Source organism: Lolium rigidum, chromosome 4 (genome assembly GCF_022539505.1).
Source record: "Lolium rigidum isolate FL_2022 chromosome 4, APGP_CSIRO_Lrig_0.1, whole genome shotgun sequence".
NCBI lineage: Eukaryota > Viridiplantae > Streptophyta > Magnoliopsida > Poales > Poaceae > Lolium > Lolium rigidum.
The window spans coordinates 134,976,350-134,997,102 of NC_061511.1; the positions used below are offsets into that span (position 1 = coordinate 134,976,350).

Sequence of the window (20,753 nt, forward strand, 5' to 3'; positions counted from 1 at the left end):
TCATGCACCCTGAACCTGGGTAAACACTTGTGCCCCTGTGTTGTGCTTGATCATGTATGCTTCGCCCAATGCCCTCTATCCGAACCGAAAAAGGGGGTGTAAACTCTCGGCATCCATAGTCTCTAGGACGCGACCCGGTCTCAAGGTGGTTGTTGGAAGACCCGGTTATAGGATAGATAGTCGCACTATCAAGAGGGGCTTTTGATTGAGTAACTTGATTACATCGTCTTAGGAAGCTCAATCATTTTGCATGATTTGTATCGCATAATTCTTGTCGATCTTGGTGTTTCTCTGTGTGAGGTTCTTGAGCTTTCTCCTAGCTTTTCAACAAGCCCAAGGTCATCAAAAACGGAATCTGTATGCATCTTATATTGCGTTTTCCAGTTTGGACATTTTTACTGGTTCTTTCCGTGGAGAGTTTTCACCTATAAATTCATGTAGAAACATCCCCTAATGATTCCTAATATTTCCAAATTTTCTTAGGGTTCAATGGGTTGTTATCTTTCTAACAAAATTGGTTTCATCTCAATTGGAGATCAGGAACTATGTGAAGCTTAAGTTCTTTTCTGCCAAACCGACGAGCGGACCGGCAATGTTGGGCTCACCGCCGAACCATTCCATGTGCCTCTGGCCTGTGTGGCGGTGACCGCCAAACCGGTTTACTGGTTGGCCTTTCGGCGTTGGCTCCGTCGCCCGTGGACGGTTCGGTGCAGGCCCCGACGTAAGCTCGGCCTACCGGAACGGTTCGGCCCAGGCGTCGGCGCTAGCCCGGCCAGCCGATATGCTTTGGCCCCAGCCTTGTGCGCTGATCAATAATGTTTGGCTGGTGAACCGTCACGCCGGCCTACTAGCCGGTCGGTCCGGCGCATGGTCTGGCACTGCCGACTTTTCTGCCGGATTGACTCGCAGGAATCTCCCAAACGGCTAGTTTTCTCCCTGGGACTACAAATAGCCATTCTTCCTCCTTAAGGAAAAAAAAGTTCAACCATTCCATTTGCTCTCTCTCATATTCCATTGTTGAACCTCAAAATCTTGCTTCCTCTCCCATCCCTCGTACGATTCTTGCATCTTCTAAAGGGATTTGGAAAGGGGATCTAGATCTACAATATCCAAAATTCAATTCCTCCTTTAAGTGAGACCATCCCCAGCCGTTGGGGCTCCCCGGGCCGAAATCCGGCGCTATTTAGGGCCGGATTGGACGAAACTTTGGCCCGGGGAGCGCCGAAGTTCCATCCGTCTCCCTGGTAGACACCCGGGGTTCGCCGTTTTTTAGAGAAAAACATCCCTGGATGACAAATTTCATGCATAATTCGGAGAATTTGGCCAGTTTTGCCAACATTTGGCTTATTTTTACAAATAGACGTTACAGTTTAACAAAACAAGATAAGTTTTCAAACAAATCAAATGGAAACTAGTTGGTGTTGCCTCGAAACGTCCATAAGTGCTCCACTAGATCATCCTGCAGCTGTTGATGCATTATGGAGTCTCGAATCTCCTGACGCATAGCGATGAACGCAGCCCACGATGTCGGCACTTGGTGGTTAGGCTGTGCAAGAGGACCCTCTCTGTCATATGGTGCAGCTTGTTCGCTCAGAGGGACCAGATGCTTCCGCTTATCCTCGATAATCATGTTGTGTAAGCACACACAACAGTTCATCACCTCCCACATCTGATCTTTCGACCAAGTCAAAGTGGGGAACCGGACTAAAGCAAATCTCTGCTGGAGGACACCAAATGCACGCTCTACATCCTTTTCGCAAGCTTCTTGTTCCTTGGCAAACTGCTGCTCCTTCGGAAGGCCGGGGCTTGAGATAGTCTTCATGAATGTTGCCCATTTTGGATAGATACCGTCTGCAAGATAGTATCCCTTGTTGTACTGCCGGCCATTGATCACAAAGTTAACCGGGGGAGCATGACCCTCAACAAGCTTGGAGAAGACCGGCGAACACTGCAAAACATTGATGTCATTATTGGATCCCGACATACCAAAGAAGGAGTGCCAAATCCAGAGATCATGGGCAGCAACTGCCTCAAGTATCACAGTGCAACCTTTTTTGTGACCCTTGTACATTCCCTGCCAGGCAAACGGACAGGTCTTCCATTTCCAATGCATGCAGTCAATGCTTCCAAGCATCCCTGGAAATCCTCGAGCTTCATTGACAGCGAGGATCTTAGCAGTGTCTTCGACGATCGGTGATCTCAAGTAGAAGTCCCCGAACACTCGCTATCACCGCCCTGCAGAACCGGTAGAAACAATCAAGGGCGGTGGACTCCGCCATCCGAAGATAGTCATCTGCAGAATCACCAGGAGCTCCATATGCCAGCATCCGCATAGCCACCATGCACTTTTGGAGGGTGGAAAACCCTGCCATGCCGGTGCAATCCAACTTGCATCTGAAATAGGAGTCGTAGTCTCGAAGGGCATACACAATTTTTAGGAAGAGCTTCCGGCTCATCCTGAAACGACGCCTGAAAATAGCCTCACCGTGCAATGGATCGTCGGCGAAGTAGTCGGCGTAGAGCATGCAGTACCCCTCCATTCGCTGCCTCGGCTTGCACTTCCGTCGACCTGGTGCCGACCCACCACAGCGACCAATGACAGACTCGACGTACAAGCCGGACAGGCAAGCGAGGATGAGCAGGTGCTCCTCGTCTTGGGCGGCGGCAGCCGTTTCTTCTTCAAGAAGCTCGGCGGACATCTGCTCCTCCTCCTCGTCTGAGTCCATGTCCGTCCAGGCAGTTGGACGAACACCTGGATTGCACTTCCGGCGACCTGGTGCCGACCCACCACGGTGACCAATGACAGACTCGGCGTACAAGCCGGACAGGCAAGCGAGGATGAGCAGGTGCTCTCGTCTTGGGCGGCGGCAGCCGTTTCTTCTTCAAGAAGCTCGGCGAACATCTGCTCCTCCTCCTCGTCTGAGTCCATGTCCGGCCAGGCAGTTGGACGAACACCTGCCGGGTGTGTCGACCCCGAGCGACGCGAGGGAGCTGCCCGGCGGCGGAAAATAGGCAGAGGGTGGAGGAACGGCGGAATATAGGCTGTTGGGTGGAGGAACGACGGAGTTGGGGCAACCCGCCGGCGGATTGCCGAGGGGTGGTGCCGGACGGCGAGAGAGCAAAGGGAGGGGAGGAGGGATTTGCGTCGACAAAGTGGTGGGGTTCGTCTGTTCTCTCACCGACAAATCGGGCCCGTCCCCGCTTTTCTCTCGTCCGGACTCCCCGAGCGCTCCCCGGGGGCCGGGGATGGCCTGGGCTCTCCGGACGGATGAAAGGCCTAATCCGGACGAAAACGAGGAACCGAGGGTGCGACTGGGCCGTTTTCGTCCATCCGGATGACAAACGCCGTCCTGGGGGCCTCGTCGGGGAGATGGCTGGAGATGCTCTGAGGGGAACTATTGAGATCTAGATTTTAAAGTCATCTGTTGATTTCCTCCTTTGTTCTTCCTCTCTAATTCCTCCCTAGCACTTATTGTCTCGGTGGAATTTGAGTGTGAAGGATTTGAACACCTTTGGCGTTCTTGCTCTGTATTCTTGCATAGTGTTGAGCTATCTATTACGATTAGTTCGAGTGAGAGACCGTGAGCTTGTTACTCTTGGAGGGTGACCTCCTAGTTGGCTTCGCGGTTGTGCTCCGATGATCTCTTCGAGGAATATTGTGAAGAGGCACAGGATTATACTTCGTGGAGCTTGTGAAGTGGTTGTGAAGCTTGGCATCTCCAGAGCGGAGGAAAAACTAGGCATAAGGGAAAGGCCTTTGTCCTTCGTGAGATTGGCTTGGAGAATAGGGTGAGCCTCCGTGGCGTGTTCTAGAGACCTTCGTGGTAGCTCGCATCTCTTCAACGTGATGTACCTCACTTGGTGTGAGGGAACAAGGGAATACATCTCGTCTCTGCGTGCCTCTGTTATTTTTATACCCGAATTTACTTTCCTTGTGATAGCCATCGTGCTTCAAGTACTTATATTTTTCTAGCACTTGTGTTAAATATATCGTGTGCCTATATATCTTGCTTAGATCTAGTTGTTGTTGGTAAACTTAGTTGAGCCTAGCTTATTTAGGTTTTGTTCTTGTAAAATAAACATTAGTTTAGTTGCACATTCTTACAAGTCAAATCCATAATTGATTTCAGAACTCCTATTCACCCCCTTTAGGCGACATCTCGTCCTTTCAACAAGGTGAAAGACTCCGAACCGACCACAGAACCGGATTCTGGAGACTTTCCCGGAGTCTCCGGTTCTGACACGCTAGAGTCTCGGCCTGGCTGTCTTGGCACAGCAAGGCCAGAGTCTTCGGACACAGTCTTCGGTCTCATGAAAAAACCCTTTGGACCGATCAGAGAACGTGAGGCAGAGTTGACACCGTGCCCACATCATGGAGTCCGGAGTCTCCGGTCCTGGGACACCGAAGTCTCTGGCCTGGAACTCCTCAACAACACATTGCAAGGGGTTCTCTCAACCATTATTCTGATGCACCCCTACAACAACAAAAACACCACAAGCTACACTACCGAGAAGCTACGGGTGTCGTCTTGATCTTTTCATTTTGAAGGGCCGACCACCATCTTGTGCCTGAAATGAGTTTTACCTACAACACTTAGCATGGCGGTTAAATATCCTAATGTTGTTACCAAACATACAAAACACATTTAGGGAGGGAAATTCCCTTTCACATACCAAATGCATGCCCCACATCTTTCTACAACTCTCTTATTGTTGTTTATAGAAAGATCATTTGTTCCCTCGGGGTTCGACATTGCATTTACAAATGTCATCCACTAAGGATAGATGTCATCGCCTAGGTAGTACCCCTTGGTGTATTGGTGATCATTTATCTCATAGTTGCACTCCAAGTGTTGCCTTCCGGCAGGTCTTGCAAACACCGCCGAGCATTGCAACATGTTGGTGTCATTGTGAGATTCCGCCATTCCAAAAAAGTATTGTCAAATCCACGCATCATAATTTTTCACAACTTTAAGGATGCTATTTGATGCTCAACATGACCTTTATATTTCCCTTGCCAACCAAATGAACATTTTTTTCATTTCCAATGATGCTATCGGTGCATCCAAGTATCTCATGAAAGCCTCTTATACCTCCAATTCGAAGAGTGTAGTTGTGTGTGCACCATTTGGTTCTCTCCGATATTCCTCTCCAAACACCTTATATCCCCTTCGTAAAACTTGTACATGCATCAAGGCATGTGGACTCTCCCATGTAAAGGTGCTCGTCAGTCTGATCATCGGTAACTCCATATGGAAGATACCACGTAGCAGCAACACATTTCTATATAGAAGAGAACCTAAGCAGCTTGGTCAATCTTTAGTCTAGAATGGTCATCCTACTCCCCCATCGCCATAAGACGTGTGAACACGCCCTTCTGCATCTCTAATCATCGGTGAAACTTATCTAGAGGATAATTTGCATTGGTACTAAAGTAGTCTTTGTTATGAGAACATGGTTCATTGTCTAGTCGCAATAGATCACCACTTCTCCAATGTCGAACCTCGGTGGCATGACAGTGCATTCCGCAGCTCCTCGTAACATAGAAGAGTCTGGTGATGAATATGTCATCGCCATCAGAGGACGAATATGTCATCGTCATCGGAGGATTCATCGTTGGACAATGTTTCCATATGTTCATGGTAGAAGAACTCATCATTTATATACATAGTCTACGCAATAAACAATGCAACAATCGTGAATAAAAGTTACGTTGAATTTCATCGGAGGAAATTTGGAAAAAATTGTACCTAAAAGCTTGTTCGGTCAAATGATCGTACATGTTGCGTGCGTGTACCGAGTTGGAGATCAATATCGATAAGAAGGGTGACCGAGGGAAGAAAGCCACTCGAGTTTAGACCACGTTAGTGCCATGGCGGCATCAATGCACTATGAAGCGGCTGGATCCATCCGCGCCTAACCTCACCCGAGCGCAAAAGTGCATAGAAAACGTTGGCGACAACAACACATGATAGAGGTGGCAATAAAATGGAGCGACGATCACAATTTGGTGGGGAGAGAGAGGAGGTAGACACAGAAAAGAGAGGAGGGGTGGGGAATGGTTGGAATGCTGCCACGTGGGCCTTCCTGTTGGGTGCCTAGCTGGCGCCTGTGTCCAACCTGTTTCGTCACTCCCAGTGCAACCCGAAACACGACGAGCGGGCCCGAAATAGGTATGGCAATGTATACCCATTGCCCGTGTATCCGGCGGGTAAAAACCCATTAGAAGTACGGGTATGGGACAAAAATATCCATAAATATGTAAATGGGATAATATTATCATACCCATTGGGTATAGCGGGTACGGGTAGATCGTAGAACTCATACCCGTGTACCCATGTACTCGTCAAGTGGGGCCTCATTAATATTTTACATATTTAATTTCCCCTAATCATGCATTCACTTAGCTAGATAGACCCTCCCATGATCGTTGCTAGGTTAGTTAGAATTAGACTCCTAATTACCCTCCCATGATCGTTGGTAGGTTAGTTAGAATTAGACTCCTAAGGGCATCTTCAACAAGGGCACGCGGCGAGCGTATGTTTGCGTCCGGCCGGGCCGAAAATGCGTCTGGAATACGCTCCAGCGGGGCGACGCATAGTGATCGGGCCGTCCGCAACGACACAAACCTGGCTCAAATATGCGTCTCGAATGCATCTCTACGAATGCTACGCAGACGCGCAAAGTGTCCGCTCGCGTCTGGCGGACATTTCGTCGGACCCGCCTGGCAGTGATCCAGGCTCGATGCGTCTTCTCAGTCGCACCAGTATGCGGCGCCGAGGCGTCGCTTCGGCAGGCTGCGGCCACGTAATGGCGATGCCTCGTGTGGCGCGTGGCCGTCGCCTACCTCTATGCACAAAGTAATGGCGATGACAGGCATGCCGCGGCCGTCGCCTGCCTCCGGCCTATATAAACAGGGACGCACGCATCTCTTCTCCTCCCACACTAAACCCTAGTCGCCGCACAACCTCCACTGTAGCGCAGCTGCCGCTCAACCTCCACCTTTGCCACCATGAGCAGCGCTGGCTGCGGGAAGGCTGCCGCGCCTCCACCTCCCCGGCCTCGAGTTCCGACGAGGAGTTCGACGACGACGACAGCACCGACGACCTCCTGGACCCGGTCAGGGACGCCAAGTTCCTGGCTGACGCAGAGAAGGAAGCAGAGGAGGAACGGGCAGCCCACGCGGCGTTCGAGGCCTAGATGGAACGCCGCAAGGTGGCGGCCACCGCAGCCGCAGAGGACGATGACTCCGACATCTCGTGGTCTTCTGATGACCCTGATGCGCCTACCCGGAGGAGAAGGCGGCGGAGCATAGGGCGTTAGTCAACTCCTTCGAGACGCTCAAGAAGGCTGAGGACGCCGCGAACGAGACGCTGCGGCGGTGCCTTCTAGCGGACGCGGCGGCGCATCGAGTCCTAGCGGCCGCACGGCAGGTGGCGGAGAAGCAGACGAGGGAGAGACGCAACGACGGGGTCGGGCCGTCGGGCAGCAAGTATTCTAGATTTCTACAACTAGTTTGTATAGTTTCTATGTAGTAGATCATGCTTTAAAATATTTTGCAAACCAAAAAATGGGTCACCCTACTGGGAGCACACCAAGACGCAAACGGACGCACGATCAAAATATGTCCGCGGGACGACGTAAACGGACGCTCGCGACCACTTTTGGGTGTCCGATATGCGTCACCCCGTTGAAGATTCCCTAATTAGGAGCCATGCACCTCTCTTCTCGTGGTTGTTGCTTTTCATATCATCTTTACATGTCCGCATCCCAATGTGTTGTCATTTATGACCAAGTGTTGTTGTTTATAAATATGTTGTTGTTCATAAGTATGTGTTGACGTTTATTATTTATAAATTGAAGTTACATGTTATTTACCACTTTTTTTTGCTCAATTTTAAGTGTTGTAAACATAGGTATTTTTACCCACGGGTACCCATTTACCCTGACCGGCGATGGGTATCGAAAAAACTTGTACCCGTTGACGGTATGGGAACGGGTGGCGGATAAAATTAAAGACGGCAGGTATATGTATGGGATGCATGGCTCCAACTGTACCCATACCCTGCAGGTGCCATCCTAGTTTTAACACATTTCATCCCAGATTGTCTACATGTGAAGGCCTGTTGGGGCGTGAAAAACTTTTTAGGCTCCCGACGGACTAATAAGGTGTCAACTGGGCCCTCCTTGGAGATGCCCATTGAGCTTTGCCTATGACTTTGGGAGGTGGAGAAGAAAACAATTTATTATTTTGCTTTCCGGAGATGTAGCAACTATTGGGTTTCATATCCATAAGCAATGGTGATATCGATGAGGATGTTTGCCACAAGATCAATGCAGGGTGGATGAAGTGGAGGTAGACATCTGGTATCCTATGTGACAAGAAGGTTCCATAAAAGCTAAAAGGTAAGTTCTATAGGACAACTGTTAGACCGACGATGCTTTACGGGCAGAATGTTGGCCCACTAAAAGACATATCCAGCAAATGAGTGTCGCGGAGATGCGCATGCTGCGTGGATGTGCGGCCATAGAAGAAAGGACCGAATTAGGAACGAGGTAATCCTTGATAGGCTAGGGGTGGCGCCGATCGATGAGAAGCTAGTACAACACCGACTAAGGTGGTTTGGGCATATCCAGCGGAGGCCTCCAGAAGCTCCCGTTAACAGTAGAACTGTAAAGAGTATGGAGGAGACTAGAAGGGGTAGAGGACGACCAAAATTGACGTGGGCGGAGGCGATAAAAAGAGACCCGAGGGATTGGAATGTACCTAAAGTCTTTGGTCTTGATAGGACTGAATGAAGATCAGCGATCCATGTTCCGGAACCTTAGTCAATCGCTTATTTTCTCTTAATTTTTCCCTTTTTTCCTTCGTTCTTCTTTTTTCTTTTTCTTTATGTCTTCTTGTTTTGGTTCTCTTTTTTGTTGGGTTTCATATCTAGCCTACCCCAATTTGCTTGGAAAAAAGGCTTTGATGATGATGATGACGATGGAAATGTATCAACTGTTTTACTCTATATAATGCGTACATGGTTATTGGTTTGTGGATGTTTCTTTGACGTTCACAAATAGTCTACCTGATAACTCCGCAGCAATTCAAATGGATGTGGCGCAGTTCGAATTGCATTGTTCTCTTTGTTTGCTTCATGATTCAACAAAGAAAACGGTTTTCAAATAGTGTAATTTCTGTAATCTGCATCGATGCACACACAGAGTATTATGCCGGTACTTGAGATGTAACATTTGACGTGACTCCTTCTATGATTGCTTCTGCTTCACGCTTCCCCAGTCCAAATATATTCCTCAATTCACTCAAGCGAACAAGCTGCATTTTTTATCACATAAAGATTTCTGTTAAGATGCTACCCCACAAAGCACATTACCAGATGCTATAGAGAGGTACAAATTAGAGTGGTGTTTTGGAATATGGGAGCATATGCTCCCTATATTTTGAAATGCATCTTACACATATTTTAAATTTCAAAAAAATTGAAACGAAAAATTAGCACGTACATCTTCACGTGCTATGCCCTTACAAAGTCGTTTCATAAAAAATGTACTTATCATGCGACGTGTGTAAAAAACACAAAATTCAGTGCTAAAAATAATGCTTTTCACAGGATAAGTTTTCTTATTTTTACATAGGTCACAAAAAATATTATTTTTTCGTGAAACTTGGCAAACGTACATATATTATGGAGATGTACATGTAGAATTTTTTTTCAAAATTTTTCCACACTTCGAAATATGTTTTGTTGGTAGAGGGAGCATACGCACCCGGGAGCCGAATTGAATTTCCCAGATGGTGCTGTCATAAAACGCTAAAATACAGTTCCCAAGTTATCAAGTTATGTATTGCATTTTACATACTGATAAAGGAAAAAAATAAACTATTTTTACTGATAAATCATTTGGGTTAAGCTAATCTTTGAGCCATGAACTAAATCCAGACAAAATTCACAATCTGACCATAAGCATAATTTATCACAGCTTTTCGAACGCGCTCACTATGGCCTTGTCAAGACCAGATTGAGCTGGGTATATCCTGACGCTCCAAATAGAAGAAAAATACAAGGCAGAGGATGTGGATGTATATTACGTTTATTCACAATCTGCTAGCAAGCTCTACCGGAGGCTGGGAGCGTGCGGAAGCGGTTTCTATAGTGCTATTGGGTGTGACCCTGCTCAGCTTCGGATGCTAGGCTGAGGGATGCTGAGATCTTGGATTTCTTCGGGTCCTGCTTGCATGTCCACCGTGCCTCTATCTCGTCTCCTATTGGCTTCGACGCCTTTCGTTTGCCTCCAGAGTGTTGCTCAGGTACTCCTCCTTCGTTGCCGGATGGTTGAAGACAATGTTGTATCTCTTGAGGATCTACCGGACCACATCTCTGATGACGTTGAGGGCTTTGGGTTGGCTGAGCTTTTTGTTGAAGCCCCTGATTCCCATTCGCTTGAGCACTCGGGGCTTGAGGCGTATGTGCTGGACCTTGAAGATGTGGTCGATGTGTTGGCTATCTCTCCCTTGGGGCCATTTTATGACGATGCTGAGGTGGCTAACTTCACCAAGCTTTGCGATTTCTTAGCCACCTTGGCTTCGAAAAAGCTGGCGCCCATGTCGCTCTCGCATGAGAATTTGGAGGAGATCCCTGCTGCCGGTGTCGTCCCTCCTGCAGCCACGGCTACAGAGGGCTTTCAAGTTGATCAGAGGGATCCTATCGCTGACAAGCGCAATGCCTTCTTGTCATCGGTTTTTCGACCAGTGTCTCCGCCTATCCTTGCTACGCCGGCCCCTAGGCAAGCCCGTGCTCCTAAGGAGGTGGCCACCACGCCTCGGAGTGGTCGCATCGAGAAGCAGAAGCAAAAGCGGAAGGATGCTACAGCTCAGGAGTTTCTCGCACGAGCTGTGGGCCTCCTAGAAGAGAACGTTGAGTTCGATGACAACGCCCTTGCGGCCTTTATTGGCAAGTTTAAGCCCCCTTTGTCGCCTCGTTCCATCTTGATGCTTGGCTCCCTTGTGAAGAATATGGAGAAGGTGAAGCCCAAAGGCGAAAAGGTCAGCGCCAAGAAGAAGGCGATTGAGATTATATGACAGATGTAGTTGAAGCAAATTTTGTATGGAGTGGTCGAAAATGTAGTAGGCTGTGTGTGGCAGGTTGTTTTCTATTGTTGTGTTGTTGTTTTAAGCTTTGTGAGTGGTCCACATGTCGGGAGTAATCAAGTTTGTATGGTTTTCGATCCGGTTTTCCTTATAAACTGGATCATTTTCTTTTCTTCTTAATGAATAGCCAGAGCTCCTGGCGTTTGCTCCAAAAAACTTATCCACATTAAATCCTCCAAAAAAATTATCCACATAAAATCCAGATATGTTTAAGATTCCGCAGCCTTTTTAATTCGCCCTACTCAACTTAAATCAAGATGTTATGGGGGTTTATTCGGATAGGTCAGTTCATCAGCCTATAGAATTATTGATCCCATATTTTCAATTATCAATTCAAAATCAGCATGACTTTAATAAACACGTGGAATTACCTTATCATCATCAAGGTTTCCATCTGAAAGTACTGCCGTTGCATAGGCTGCATAGAGTATCTTTAGATCACCAACCATCCTATCATGATCAAAGTCTCCAGCTGTGCACAAGAACCATTCTTAAGAAAGGCCAGCTAAAGAACATAAGAATTTAATAAAACTTTACCACTTTTTTTTACCTAAGGAAACAGGGCCAAGCCCACGTGCAAATCGGTCGCCATCAGGAAACTTGCCTAGAACTGTTAGCATGCTATTGAATGCAAGGATAGTATTCACTTCATCAATAACCTGTTCTGGAATGTTCCTGTAATCAGCGATCATATGGTTTAGCATCAAGGTAAAATTTTGTTCGCGTTATACATGATAAATTCCAAATTTATGAGGATTCAGATGGATTGACCACTTCTCCAACAGGATATTACATTTTCTGAATATTGATCAAGAAAAGCTCACACAATTGCTCAAGTATTTTGTTGGTGTTCTCACATTCCCTTAAAAGGCAGATGGCTCAGGTTTTTCACGATGGAAGTTAAATACTCCCTTCTAGTGAAATCAAATATATCCATTAAATATAAGTCTAATAACTTCTACGAACTGGTTTGAGTACAAATGCTATTGTTCAGGATAGACAAAGTACTTAAAACCTGCAACTCCAAGAACACGACCGTCCTATGCGTGGGAAAGGTGACCCATTATGGATAACCTCTTGTTGGGAAGAAGGGATGCAAATATACATTATTTCTAACTTCTATGTACAATCTATTTTCCTCTGTTATATATTGCTACACTAAAACTAGGCGTATCAGATTTAGCAAAAAAACATGGTTGTACCCTTCTCTCAGTTAATTAGATGATCGGTAACACTGATTCAGGTTTTCATGTTGTCATAAAGGAGTATAATTTTCATGCAAAATGTCAAATGATAAAATCTTTCATCAGGTTTTGCAAAAAAGTAGGCTCATACGTCGAACCGGGATTAGACTTCAATATGGATAAAGCAGATGAAATGTTTTCTTGGATCAAGTTCTTCACATGCTCCCTGAACATGTCAGCAGCAATCTGCAAGAAATTCAAATGTTCAGATATGTTAGAAGACAACATCCTTAGATTAATGCTGTTTTTTTCATTTCCTATCATACTTGCATCAATGAAAACAATCAAATATTAAATTACTTATTATGCCTTCTTTAGTTTAATTCTTTATGGGTGTACACAGTACATACTTACATGTGATAATATTTGGATATAAGTGACATTGTGCCCCAAGTACCAAACAAAATGTAAAACCAAATGAAGCCAATGAAGCAGTAAAATTGTGATAAGAAAACAGTTACCTCGTCAAAAAGTTTATATGCAAGCTGTACCCTCCTTATATCAATGACTGTGCCAATGTTAATACCTATAGAAACAAATACGTCAGATGATAATTTTCAAGAAATGGAGCAAGTAATATGTCAGGTAATTAGTACGATTACAGAAGATGCCATTGCTACCTTCCCTGCCCTAAATCTAATGTGTTTGAAAAAGTTAAACCTTGTAAGCACAATATGAATAAAGTGCAACTAAACCCTACAGAAGAATGTTTATAAGAACTACCTCTTCCAATAGACTTGAGCTCTAACGCATATAAACTTTTGGCATTCTCCCGCATAGCAATATCAATCTGCAAAAACACCATTACAAGGTAAAGGAACAACTAACAATACTATGCTGTGCATGCTCAGCATGCTTTAAGAGGCTTCTCAAGGTGGAAAATGTTAAAAAAGTAGGTGCAGTCACAGTACTAAGTTGAGTGCAAGTGATCAAAATATCATAATGGAGGTAGCTCTCTGCTTTCTCCATAAATGAAGTCATAAATTGATGCTATGCAGAGTAGTAAATGAATGACGAATGTCTCTATTTACCTGATAATCCGTGATCCCGAAAAGATGTTTCCATGGAAGTATGAACTCTGATGCATCTCCGAAGACAAGATTTGACACAAAAATTAATTTTTGGAACGCCTATGAAATATTTCCCTTAGTTATAACCAGGATTTGAAGACTGTTCAGGTATCCAATATGCATATGTACTTCTAAGAAGAATGACTTACATCGAGGCTCTCTTTGTATAAGCGTCTACCAACCTATTACATCGAGCAAAGTGAAACACATAAGGAAACAGGGGCGAAACAGAGTAAATGTGAAAGCAATGAGTAAAGTCATAAGAGCATCTGAGATAGATACTAAGATATAGAAGGGATAGGATCATGAGGCAATACCACCATGTGCATATTTGCAGCATCTACATCATCAAGTCCAAGAGCTCTTTTGAACTTTATAATAGCTTCAACCTCATTACCTTTAAGATCTCTATGTCCTGGAGGAATCACTGAGTAAACAAAGCTGCGGAAAGAATGGATAGGAGAAAGTATAAGTGCATGGTTAATGTCAACCACATGGCCAGATTGTTAAGATGTGAACTATGTATAGGTGATTTTTAATATTTACTTCGAAAAGGAGAAAAATACATACTACCTAATAAACAGAAATACAAGCCCACATTATCATCACCACAAGAGAAAATGATGCTGTCTAAATTATAGTGTAAAGAACCATGTGTAGCATTGGGCAATATATTTTGCTTGTAGTACGATAAAAGCAGCATCGAGGTGAACATAATAGTGAATGCCAACTATGACGTCCAATACTGTAATTGGGACCGTTAAGAGTTGCAACTAAGTCTTCTCACAGATGATCATTTACTCAAACAACAATTACTCATGAAAGCCAGTATTTATCTGGCAGTCTTGTGCATAGCATGTTCACAATCATGGAAAACAACTGAATGCAGTATTATCAGAGGTTTCAAGAGGCTCACCTGGCATACAAATCACAGAGCTCTGATTTGAAAGCCGCATCTTGTGTACTGACTCCGTATCTAGAGCATTATAAAAAGGTAAATGATAAGATCATGGATAAAGAGCGACGCATCCAATATTTCAATAAAAGTTTTACATGGATGATTAGCAAAGGAGAATCCTCATAGTATTATAAGTTCTTCTTGTACTGAAAAAACGTACACCAAAATTTTGCTAGCATCCTAACAAGAAATCGGAGTTTCAAAAATGACTAAAACAAACGGCATTGCGGGAACTAGGAAAACGCATAGGAAAACAGAAGCTAGTGATGATCGGTTTTTGCAGAAAGAAAAGTTGGGATTATTATTAAACATTTAAACAGCTGCTGATATAAACAACTGAAGCGTGAAACCAGTGCAGCAACTGAACTGTACAGGGGAGAAGCAGAGTTCGGACTCACTTGCTCGCGATGGCCTCCACCTCGGCGGCCTCCAGCTCGGTGGGGTCGTCGCAGCCGGCGACGTAGTTGTGCAGCCCCACGGCGGCGACCTCAGGCACCACGGAGTTCACGGCGGCGGCGCCCGCGAGGCCGGCCGCCCCGAGCACGGCCGCGCCCGCGACCGACGCGGTCCGCGTGCCACCGCCGTAGCGGGTCCCGAGGGTGTACCCCGCCGTGGCCGCCGCGGCAACGACGGCGAGCTCAAGCGCGGCCCGCGCCAAGGGCGGCAGCGCCTCCACTAGCGGCTGCACGCCCGAGAGCTCCTTCCGGCCGCCGAACACATCCTCCCCCTTGGCCGCCGCCGCGACGCAGCGGAAGCCCCGGCCGCCGAGGCGTGCGCTGGCTGCGCGGCCCCGCGTGAGGGAAGGGAGGAGCGGGGAGGCAGCGGCTGCGGTGGCGGCTCGGGGCGAGGCCTTGGCGGAGACGAGCGAGAGCTCCATTGCTAGGTTGGGCGATCGCACCTGGCTAGGACGATATATGGTCGGGGTGGCCTAGCAACATCATATGGTCGTTGCGCGGTTTGAATAGATGGAACGATGGATGAGTTTGCGGCTTCGAAGCGCGGCTCGCGGATTTGAAAGCTCGGGGCCAGGAAATATGTGTGTCGGATATACTACTCCGTACACTATGATGCAATTCACAGGCTTCTTTGTTGCTAGTATATATCCAGCCTTTGCTTATTTATTGAATGTAAGCTTTCATCGGCCAATCTCTACATTGATAGATGCATATATCTCAATAATTTTCACAAGCCAACAATTATGGAAAAAAATGTAGGTTAATCAAAGAATGACATGGCACGTACAAAACAAACAACAATCTAGTCGGAAATATGAAATCACACATATAAGCATTCCACCTAATTAAACAAAGATAAATATGACACACACTACATCATCACTCGGAAGACCATGCGCCACACGTTATCCAAACTGGTGATAAATTCACCCTCGAAAAAAAAAACTGGTGATAAACCCCTAGTAAGCCATTCCACTCGCTTGGCGCCAATTTCTGTTGTTTTCTCATGATGTTGCATACATTGTATGATAGCCCATCATATTTAAAGTGATTGTTGAGAAACTTCGATTTTCTTGAACCAACACTCGTAATTGATGTAAGCCTTGGAATGATATATACACATGTGTTTCAAAGTTAATCTACCAATGTGCCATGTCAAGTGTTGTCTTCTAAAGACACAACAACAACACTCAACATTGTGGGGTATTATTTTGTAAGAGCATCTCCTTGAGGTTTTTCGGCTCGCAAGAAACAGGTTCGCCGGCACCCCATCTCGTCCCGCACCCGCGCGGCGGTGCCGCACCGGGCACCCCCCCAGCGACTCCCCTCCTCCTCCCCAGCGGCTCCCCTCCTCCCGCCACCGCCGGTTGAGGCACCGCTGGGCAAAGCCCTAGAGGCGTGGCGGCGGCGGCGGACTTCCTCGGCCACGGCATCCGTGGGGGCGCGGGTTCGCGTCTTCGGCGGCGGCGATCCGCATCGGGCTGTCGACGGCGGTGCCATGGAGCGGCGGCGGCGACCAGAGGAGGAGGAGGATCTCCATCGTTTGGTGGGCGGCGACGGTGGTTCGGGTCCGATATGGGTCCTGGCGGGCTCGGGTGGGCTGCGATCTTACTGCTGCGGTCACAATGATGCTGGCTTCGTGCAGGTTTCTGGGTTCGTTCTGAGGCACGAGGACGCCATGGGTGACTGTCCTTGGCATGGTAGTGGCGGCCTCCTCCTTCGTCGGAGGTGGTCGGCTGGTTGTTGGGGTGGTGGATCACGAGATCCGTCTACTCCGACGATGATGAAGATCTAGTCGACGACGAGCTAGCGGTGAAGGGGCCACCGGTGAAAACCGCGCCTTGACATCGTTCTTGGCAGATGATGGCGGCGGCTATTGGCGTTGTTTCCTTGCGAAGGCATCATTGATGCGTGCAGTTGACACACGTCCGTTGGGAACCCCAAGAGGAAGGTGTGATGCAGACAGTAGCAAGTTTTCCCTCAGAAAGAAACCAAGGTTTATCGAACCAGGAGGAGCCAAGAAGCACGTTGAAGGTTGATGGTGGCGGAATGTAATGCGGCGCAACACCAGGGATTCCGGCGCCAACGTGGAACCTGCACAACACAACCAAAGTATTTTGCCCCAACGAAACAGTGAGGTTGTCAATCTCACCGGCTTGCTGTAACAAAGGATTAACCGTATTGTGTGGAAGATGATTGTTTGCAGAAAATAGTAAACAAGTATTGCAGTAGATTGTATGCGATGTAAAGAATAGGACCGGGGTCCACAGCTCACTAGAGGTGTCTCTCCCATAAGATAAAAGCATGTTGGGTGAACAAATTACAGTCGGGCAATTGACAAATAGAGAGGGCATAACAATGCACATACATGATATGATAAATATAGTGAGATTTAATTGGGCATTACGACAAAGTACATAGACCGCTATCCAAGCATGCATCTATGCCTAAAAAGTCCACCTTCAGAGTTATCATCCGAACCCCTCCCAGTATTAAGTTGCAAAACAACAGACAATTGCATTAAGTATGGTGCGTAATGTAATCAATAACTACATCCTTAGACATAGCATCAATGTTTTATCCCTAGTGGCAACAGCACATCCACAACCTTAGAACTTTCTGTCACTGTCCCAGATTTAATGGAGGCATGAACCCACTATCGAGCATAAATACTCCCTCTTGGAGTTAAGAGCAAAAAACTTGGCCAGAGCCTCTACTAATAACGGAGAGCATGCAAGATCATAAACAACACATAGGTAATAACTTGATAATTAACATAACATAGTATTCTCTATCCATCGGATCCCGACAAACACAACATATAGTATTACAGATAGATGATCTTGATCATGTTAGGCAGCTCACAAGATCCGACAATGAAGCACAATGAGGAGAAGACAACCATCTAGCTACTGCTATGGACCCATAGTCCAGGGGTGAACTACTCACTCATCACTCCGGAGGCGACCATGGCGGTGAAGAGTCCTCCGGGAGATGATTCCCCTCTCCGGCAGGGTGCCGGAGGAGATCTCCGAATCCCCCGAGATGGGATTGGCGGCGGCGGCGTCTCGGCAAGGTTTTCCGTATCGTGGCTCTCGATACGGGGGTTTCGCGACGGAGGCTATTTGTATGTGGAAGGGCAGGTAAGGGGCGTCACGAGGGGCCCGCACGACAGGCCGGCGCGGCCGGGGCCTGGGCCGCGCCGCCTCGGTGTCTGGCCACCTCGTGGCCCCACTTCGACTCTCCTTCGGTCTTCTGGAAGCTTCATGGCAAAATAGGACCCTGTGCGTTGATTTCGTCCAATTCCGAGAATATTTCTTTACTAGGATTTCCGAAACCAAAAACAGCAGAAAACAGCAACTAGCTCTTCGACATCTTGTTAATAGGTTAGTGCCGGAAAATGCATAAATACGACATATAATGTGTATAAAACATGTAGATATCATCAATAATGTAGCATGGAACATAAGAAATTATCGATACGTCGGAGACGTATCAGCATCCCCAAGCTTAGTTCTGCTCGTCCCGAGCAGGTAAACGATAACAAAGATAATTTCTGGAGTGACATGCCATCATAACCTTGATCATACTATTGTAAACATATGTAATGAATGCAGCGATCAAAACAATGGTAATGACATGAGTAAACAACTGAATCATAAAGCAAAAACTTTTCATGAATAGTACTTAAAGACAAGCATCAATAAGTCTTGCATAAGAGTTAACTCATAAAGCAATAAATCAAAGTAAAGGTATTGAAGCAACACAAAGGAAGATTAAGTTTCAGCGGTTGCTTTCAACTTGTAACATGTATATCTCATGGATAATTGTCAACATAGAGTAATATAACAAGTGCAATATGCAAGTATGTAGGAATCAATGCACAGTTCACACAAGTGTTTGCTTCTTGAGGTGGAGAGAAATAGGTGAACTGACTCAACATAAAAGTAAAAAGAATGGTCCTTCAAAGAGGAAAGCATCGATTGCTATATTTGTGCTAGAGCTTTTATTTTGAAAACATGAAACAATTTTGTGAACGGTAGTAATAAAGCATATGAGTTATGTAAATTATATCTTACAAGTTGCAAGCCTCATGCATAGTATACTAATAGTGCCCGCACCTTGTCCTAATTAGCTTGGACTACCGGATCATCGCAATACTCATGTTTTAACCAAGTGTCACAATGGGGTACCTCCATGCCGCTCGTACAAAGGTCTAAGGAGAAAGCTCGCATTTTGGATTTCTCGCTTTTGATTATTCTCAACTTAGACATCCATACCGGGACAACATGGACAACAGATAATGAACTCCTCTTTAATGCATAAGCATGTGGCAACAATTAGTGTTCTCATATGAGATTGAGGATATATGTCCAAATCTGAAACTTCCACCATGATTCATGGCTTTAGTTAGCGGCCCAATGTTCTTCTCTAACAATATGTATGCTCCAACCATTAAGGTGGTAGATCTCTCTTACTTCAGACAAAACGGACATGCATAGCAACTCACATGATATTCAACAAAGAATAGTTGATGGCGTCCTCAGAAACATGGTTATCGCGCAACAAGCAACTTAATAAGAGATAAAGTGCATAAGTACATATTCAATACCACAATAGTTTTTAAGCTATTTGTCCCATGAGATATATATTGTAAAGGCGAATGATGGAATTTTAAAGGTAGCACTCAAGCAATTTACTTTGGAATGGCGGAGAAATACCATGTAGTAGGTAGGTATGGTGGACACAAATGGCATAGTGGTTGGCTCAAGGATTTTGGATGCATGAGAAGTATTCCCTCTCGATACAAGGTTTAGGCTAGCAAGGTTATTTGAAACAAACACAAGGATGAACGGTGCAGCAAAACTCACATAAAATACATATTGTAAACATTATAAGACTCTACACCGTCTTCCTTGTTGTTCAAAACTCAATACTAGATATTATCTAGACTTTAGAGAGACCAAATATGCAAACCAAATTAGCAAGCTCTATGTGTTTCTTCATTAATGGGTGCAAAGTATATGATGCATGAGCACAACAATTGCCAAGTATAAAATTATTCAAGACATTTTAGAATTACTACATGTAGCATTTCCCGATTCCAACCATATAACAATTTAACGAAGAAGATTCAACCTTCGCCATGAATACTATGAGTAAAGCCTAAGGACATATTTGTCCATATGCAACAGCGGAGCGTGTCTCTCTCCCATACAGTGAATGCTAGGATCCATTTTATTCAAACAAAAACAATAAACAAAAACAAACCGACGCTCCAAGCAAAGTACATAAGATGTGACGGAATAAAAATATAGTTTCAGGGGAGGAACCTGATAATGTTATCGATGAAGAAGGGGATGCCTTGGGCATCCCCAAGCTTAGACGCTTGAGTATTCTTAGAATATGCAGGGGTGAACCACCGGGGCATCCCCAAGCTTAGAGCTTCCACTCTCCTTGATCATATTGTATCATACTCCTCTCTTGATCCTTGAAAACTTCCTCCACACCAAACTCGAAACAACTCATTAGAGGGTTAGTGAACAATAAAAATTAACATGTTCAGAGGTGACACAATCATTCTTAACACTTCTGGACATTGCATAAAGCTATTGGACATTAATGGATCAAAGAAATTCATCCAACATAGCAAAAGAGGCAATGCGAAATAAAAGGCAGAATCTGTCAAAACAGAACAGTCCGTAAAGATGGATTTTATTGAGGCACCAGACTTGCTCAAATGAAAATGCCCAAATTGAATGAAAGTTGCGTACGTATCTGAGGATCACGCACGTAAATTGGCTTAATTTTCTGAGCTACCTACAGGGAGGCAGGTCGAAATTCGTGACAGCAAAGAAATCTGAAACTGCG

At 45.8% G+C, this 20,753-nt stretch overlaps 1 protein-coding gene across 1 annotated transcript; it reads right to left on the minus strand.

Moving 5' to 3' along the window:
• Positions 1 to 9,092: 9,092 nt before the first annotated feature.
• On the minus strand, positions 9,093 to 15,319 carry LOC124705704 (protein TIC110, chloroplastic-like). The gene is made up of 11 exons (XM_047237412.1): positions 14,826 to 15,319; positions 14,386 to 14,445; positions 13,787 to 13,910; positions 13,619 to 13,651; positions 13,431 to 13,529; positions 13,123 to 13,189; positions 12,861 to 12,925; positions 12,491 to 12,585; positions 11,706 to 11,830; positions 11,527 to 11,627; positions 9,093 to 9,322 (listed from the first exon to the last, which is right to left on the minus strand). Exons 1-11 carry the CDS (start codon positions 15,302 to 15,304, stop codon positions 9,215 to 9,217), a joined length of 1,356 nt encoding a protein of 451 aa, XP_047093368.1. The 5' UTR covers positions 15,305 to 15,319; the 3' UTR covers positions 9,093 to 9,214.
• Positions 15,320 to 20,753: the final 5,434 nt, after the last annotated feature.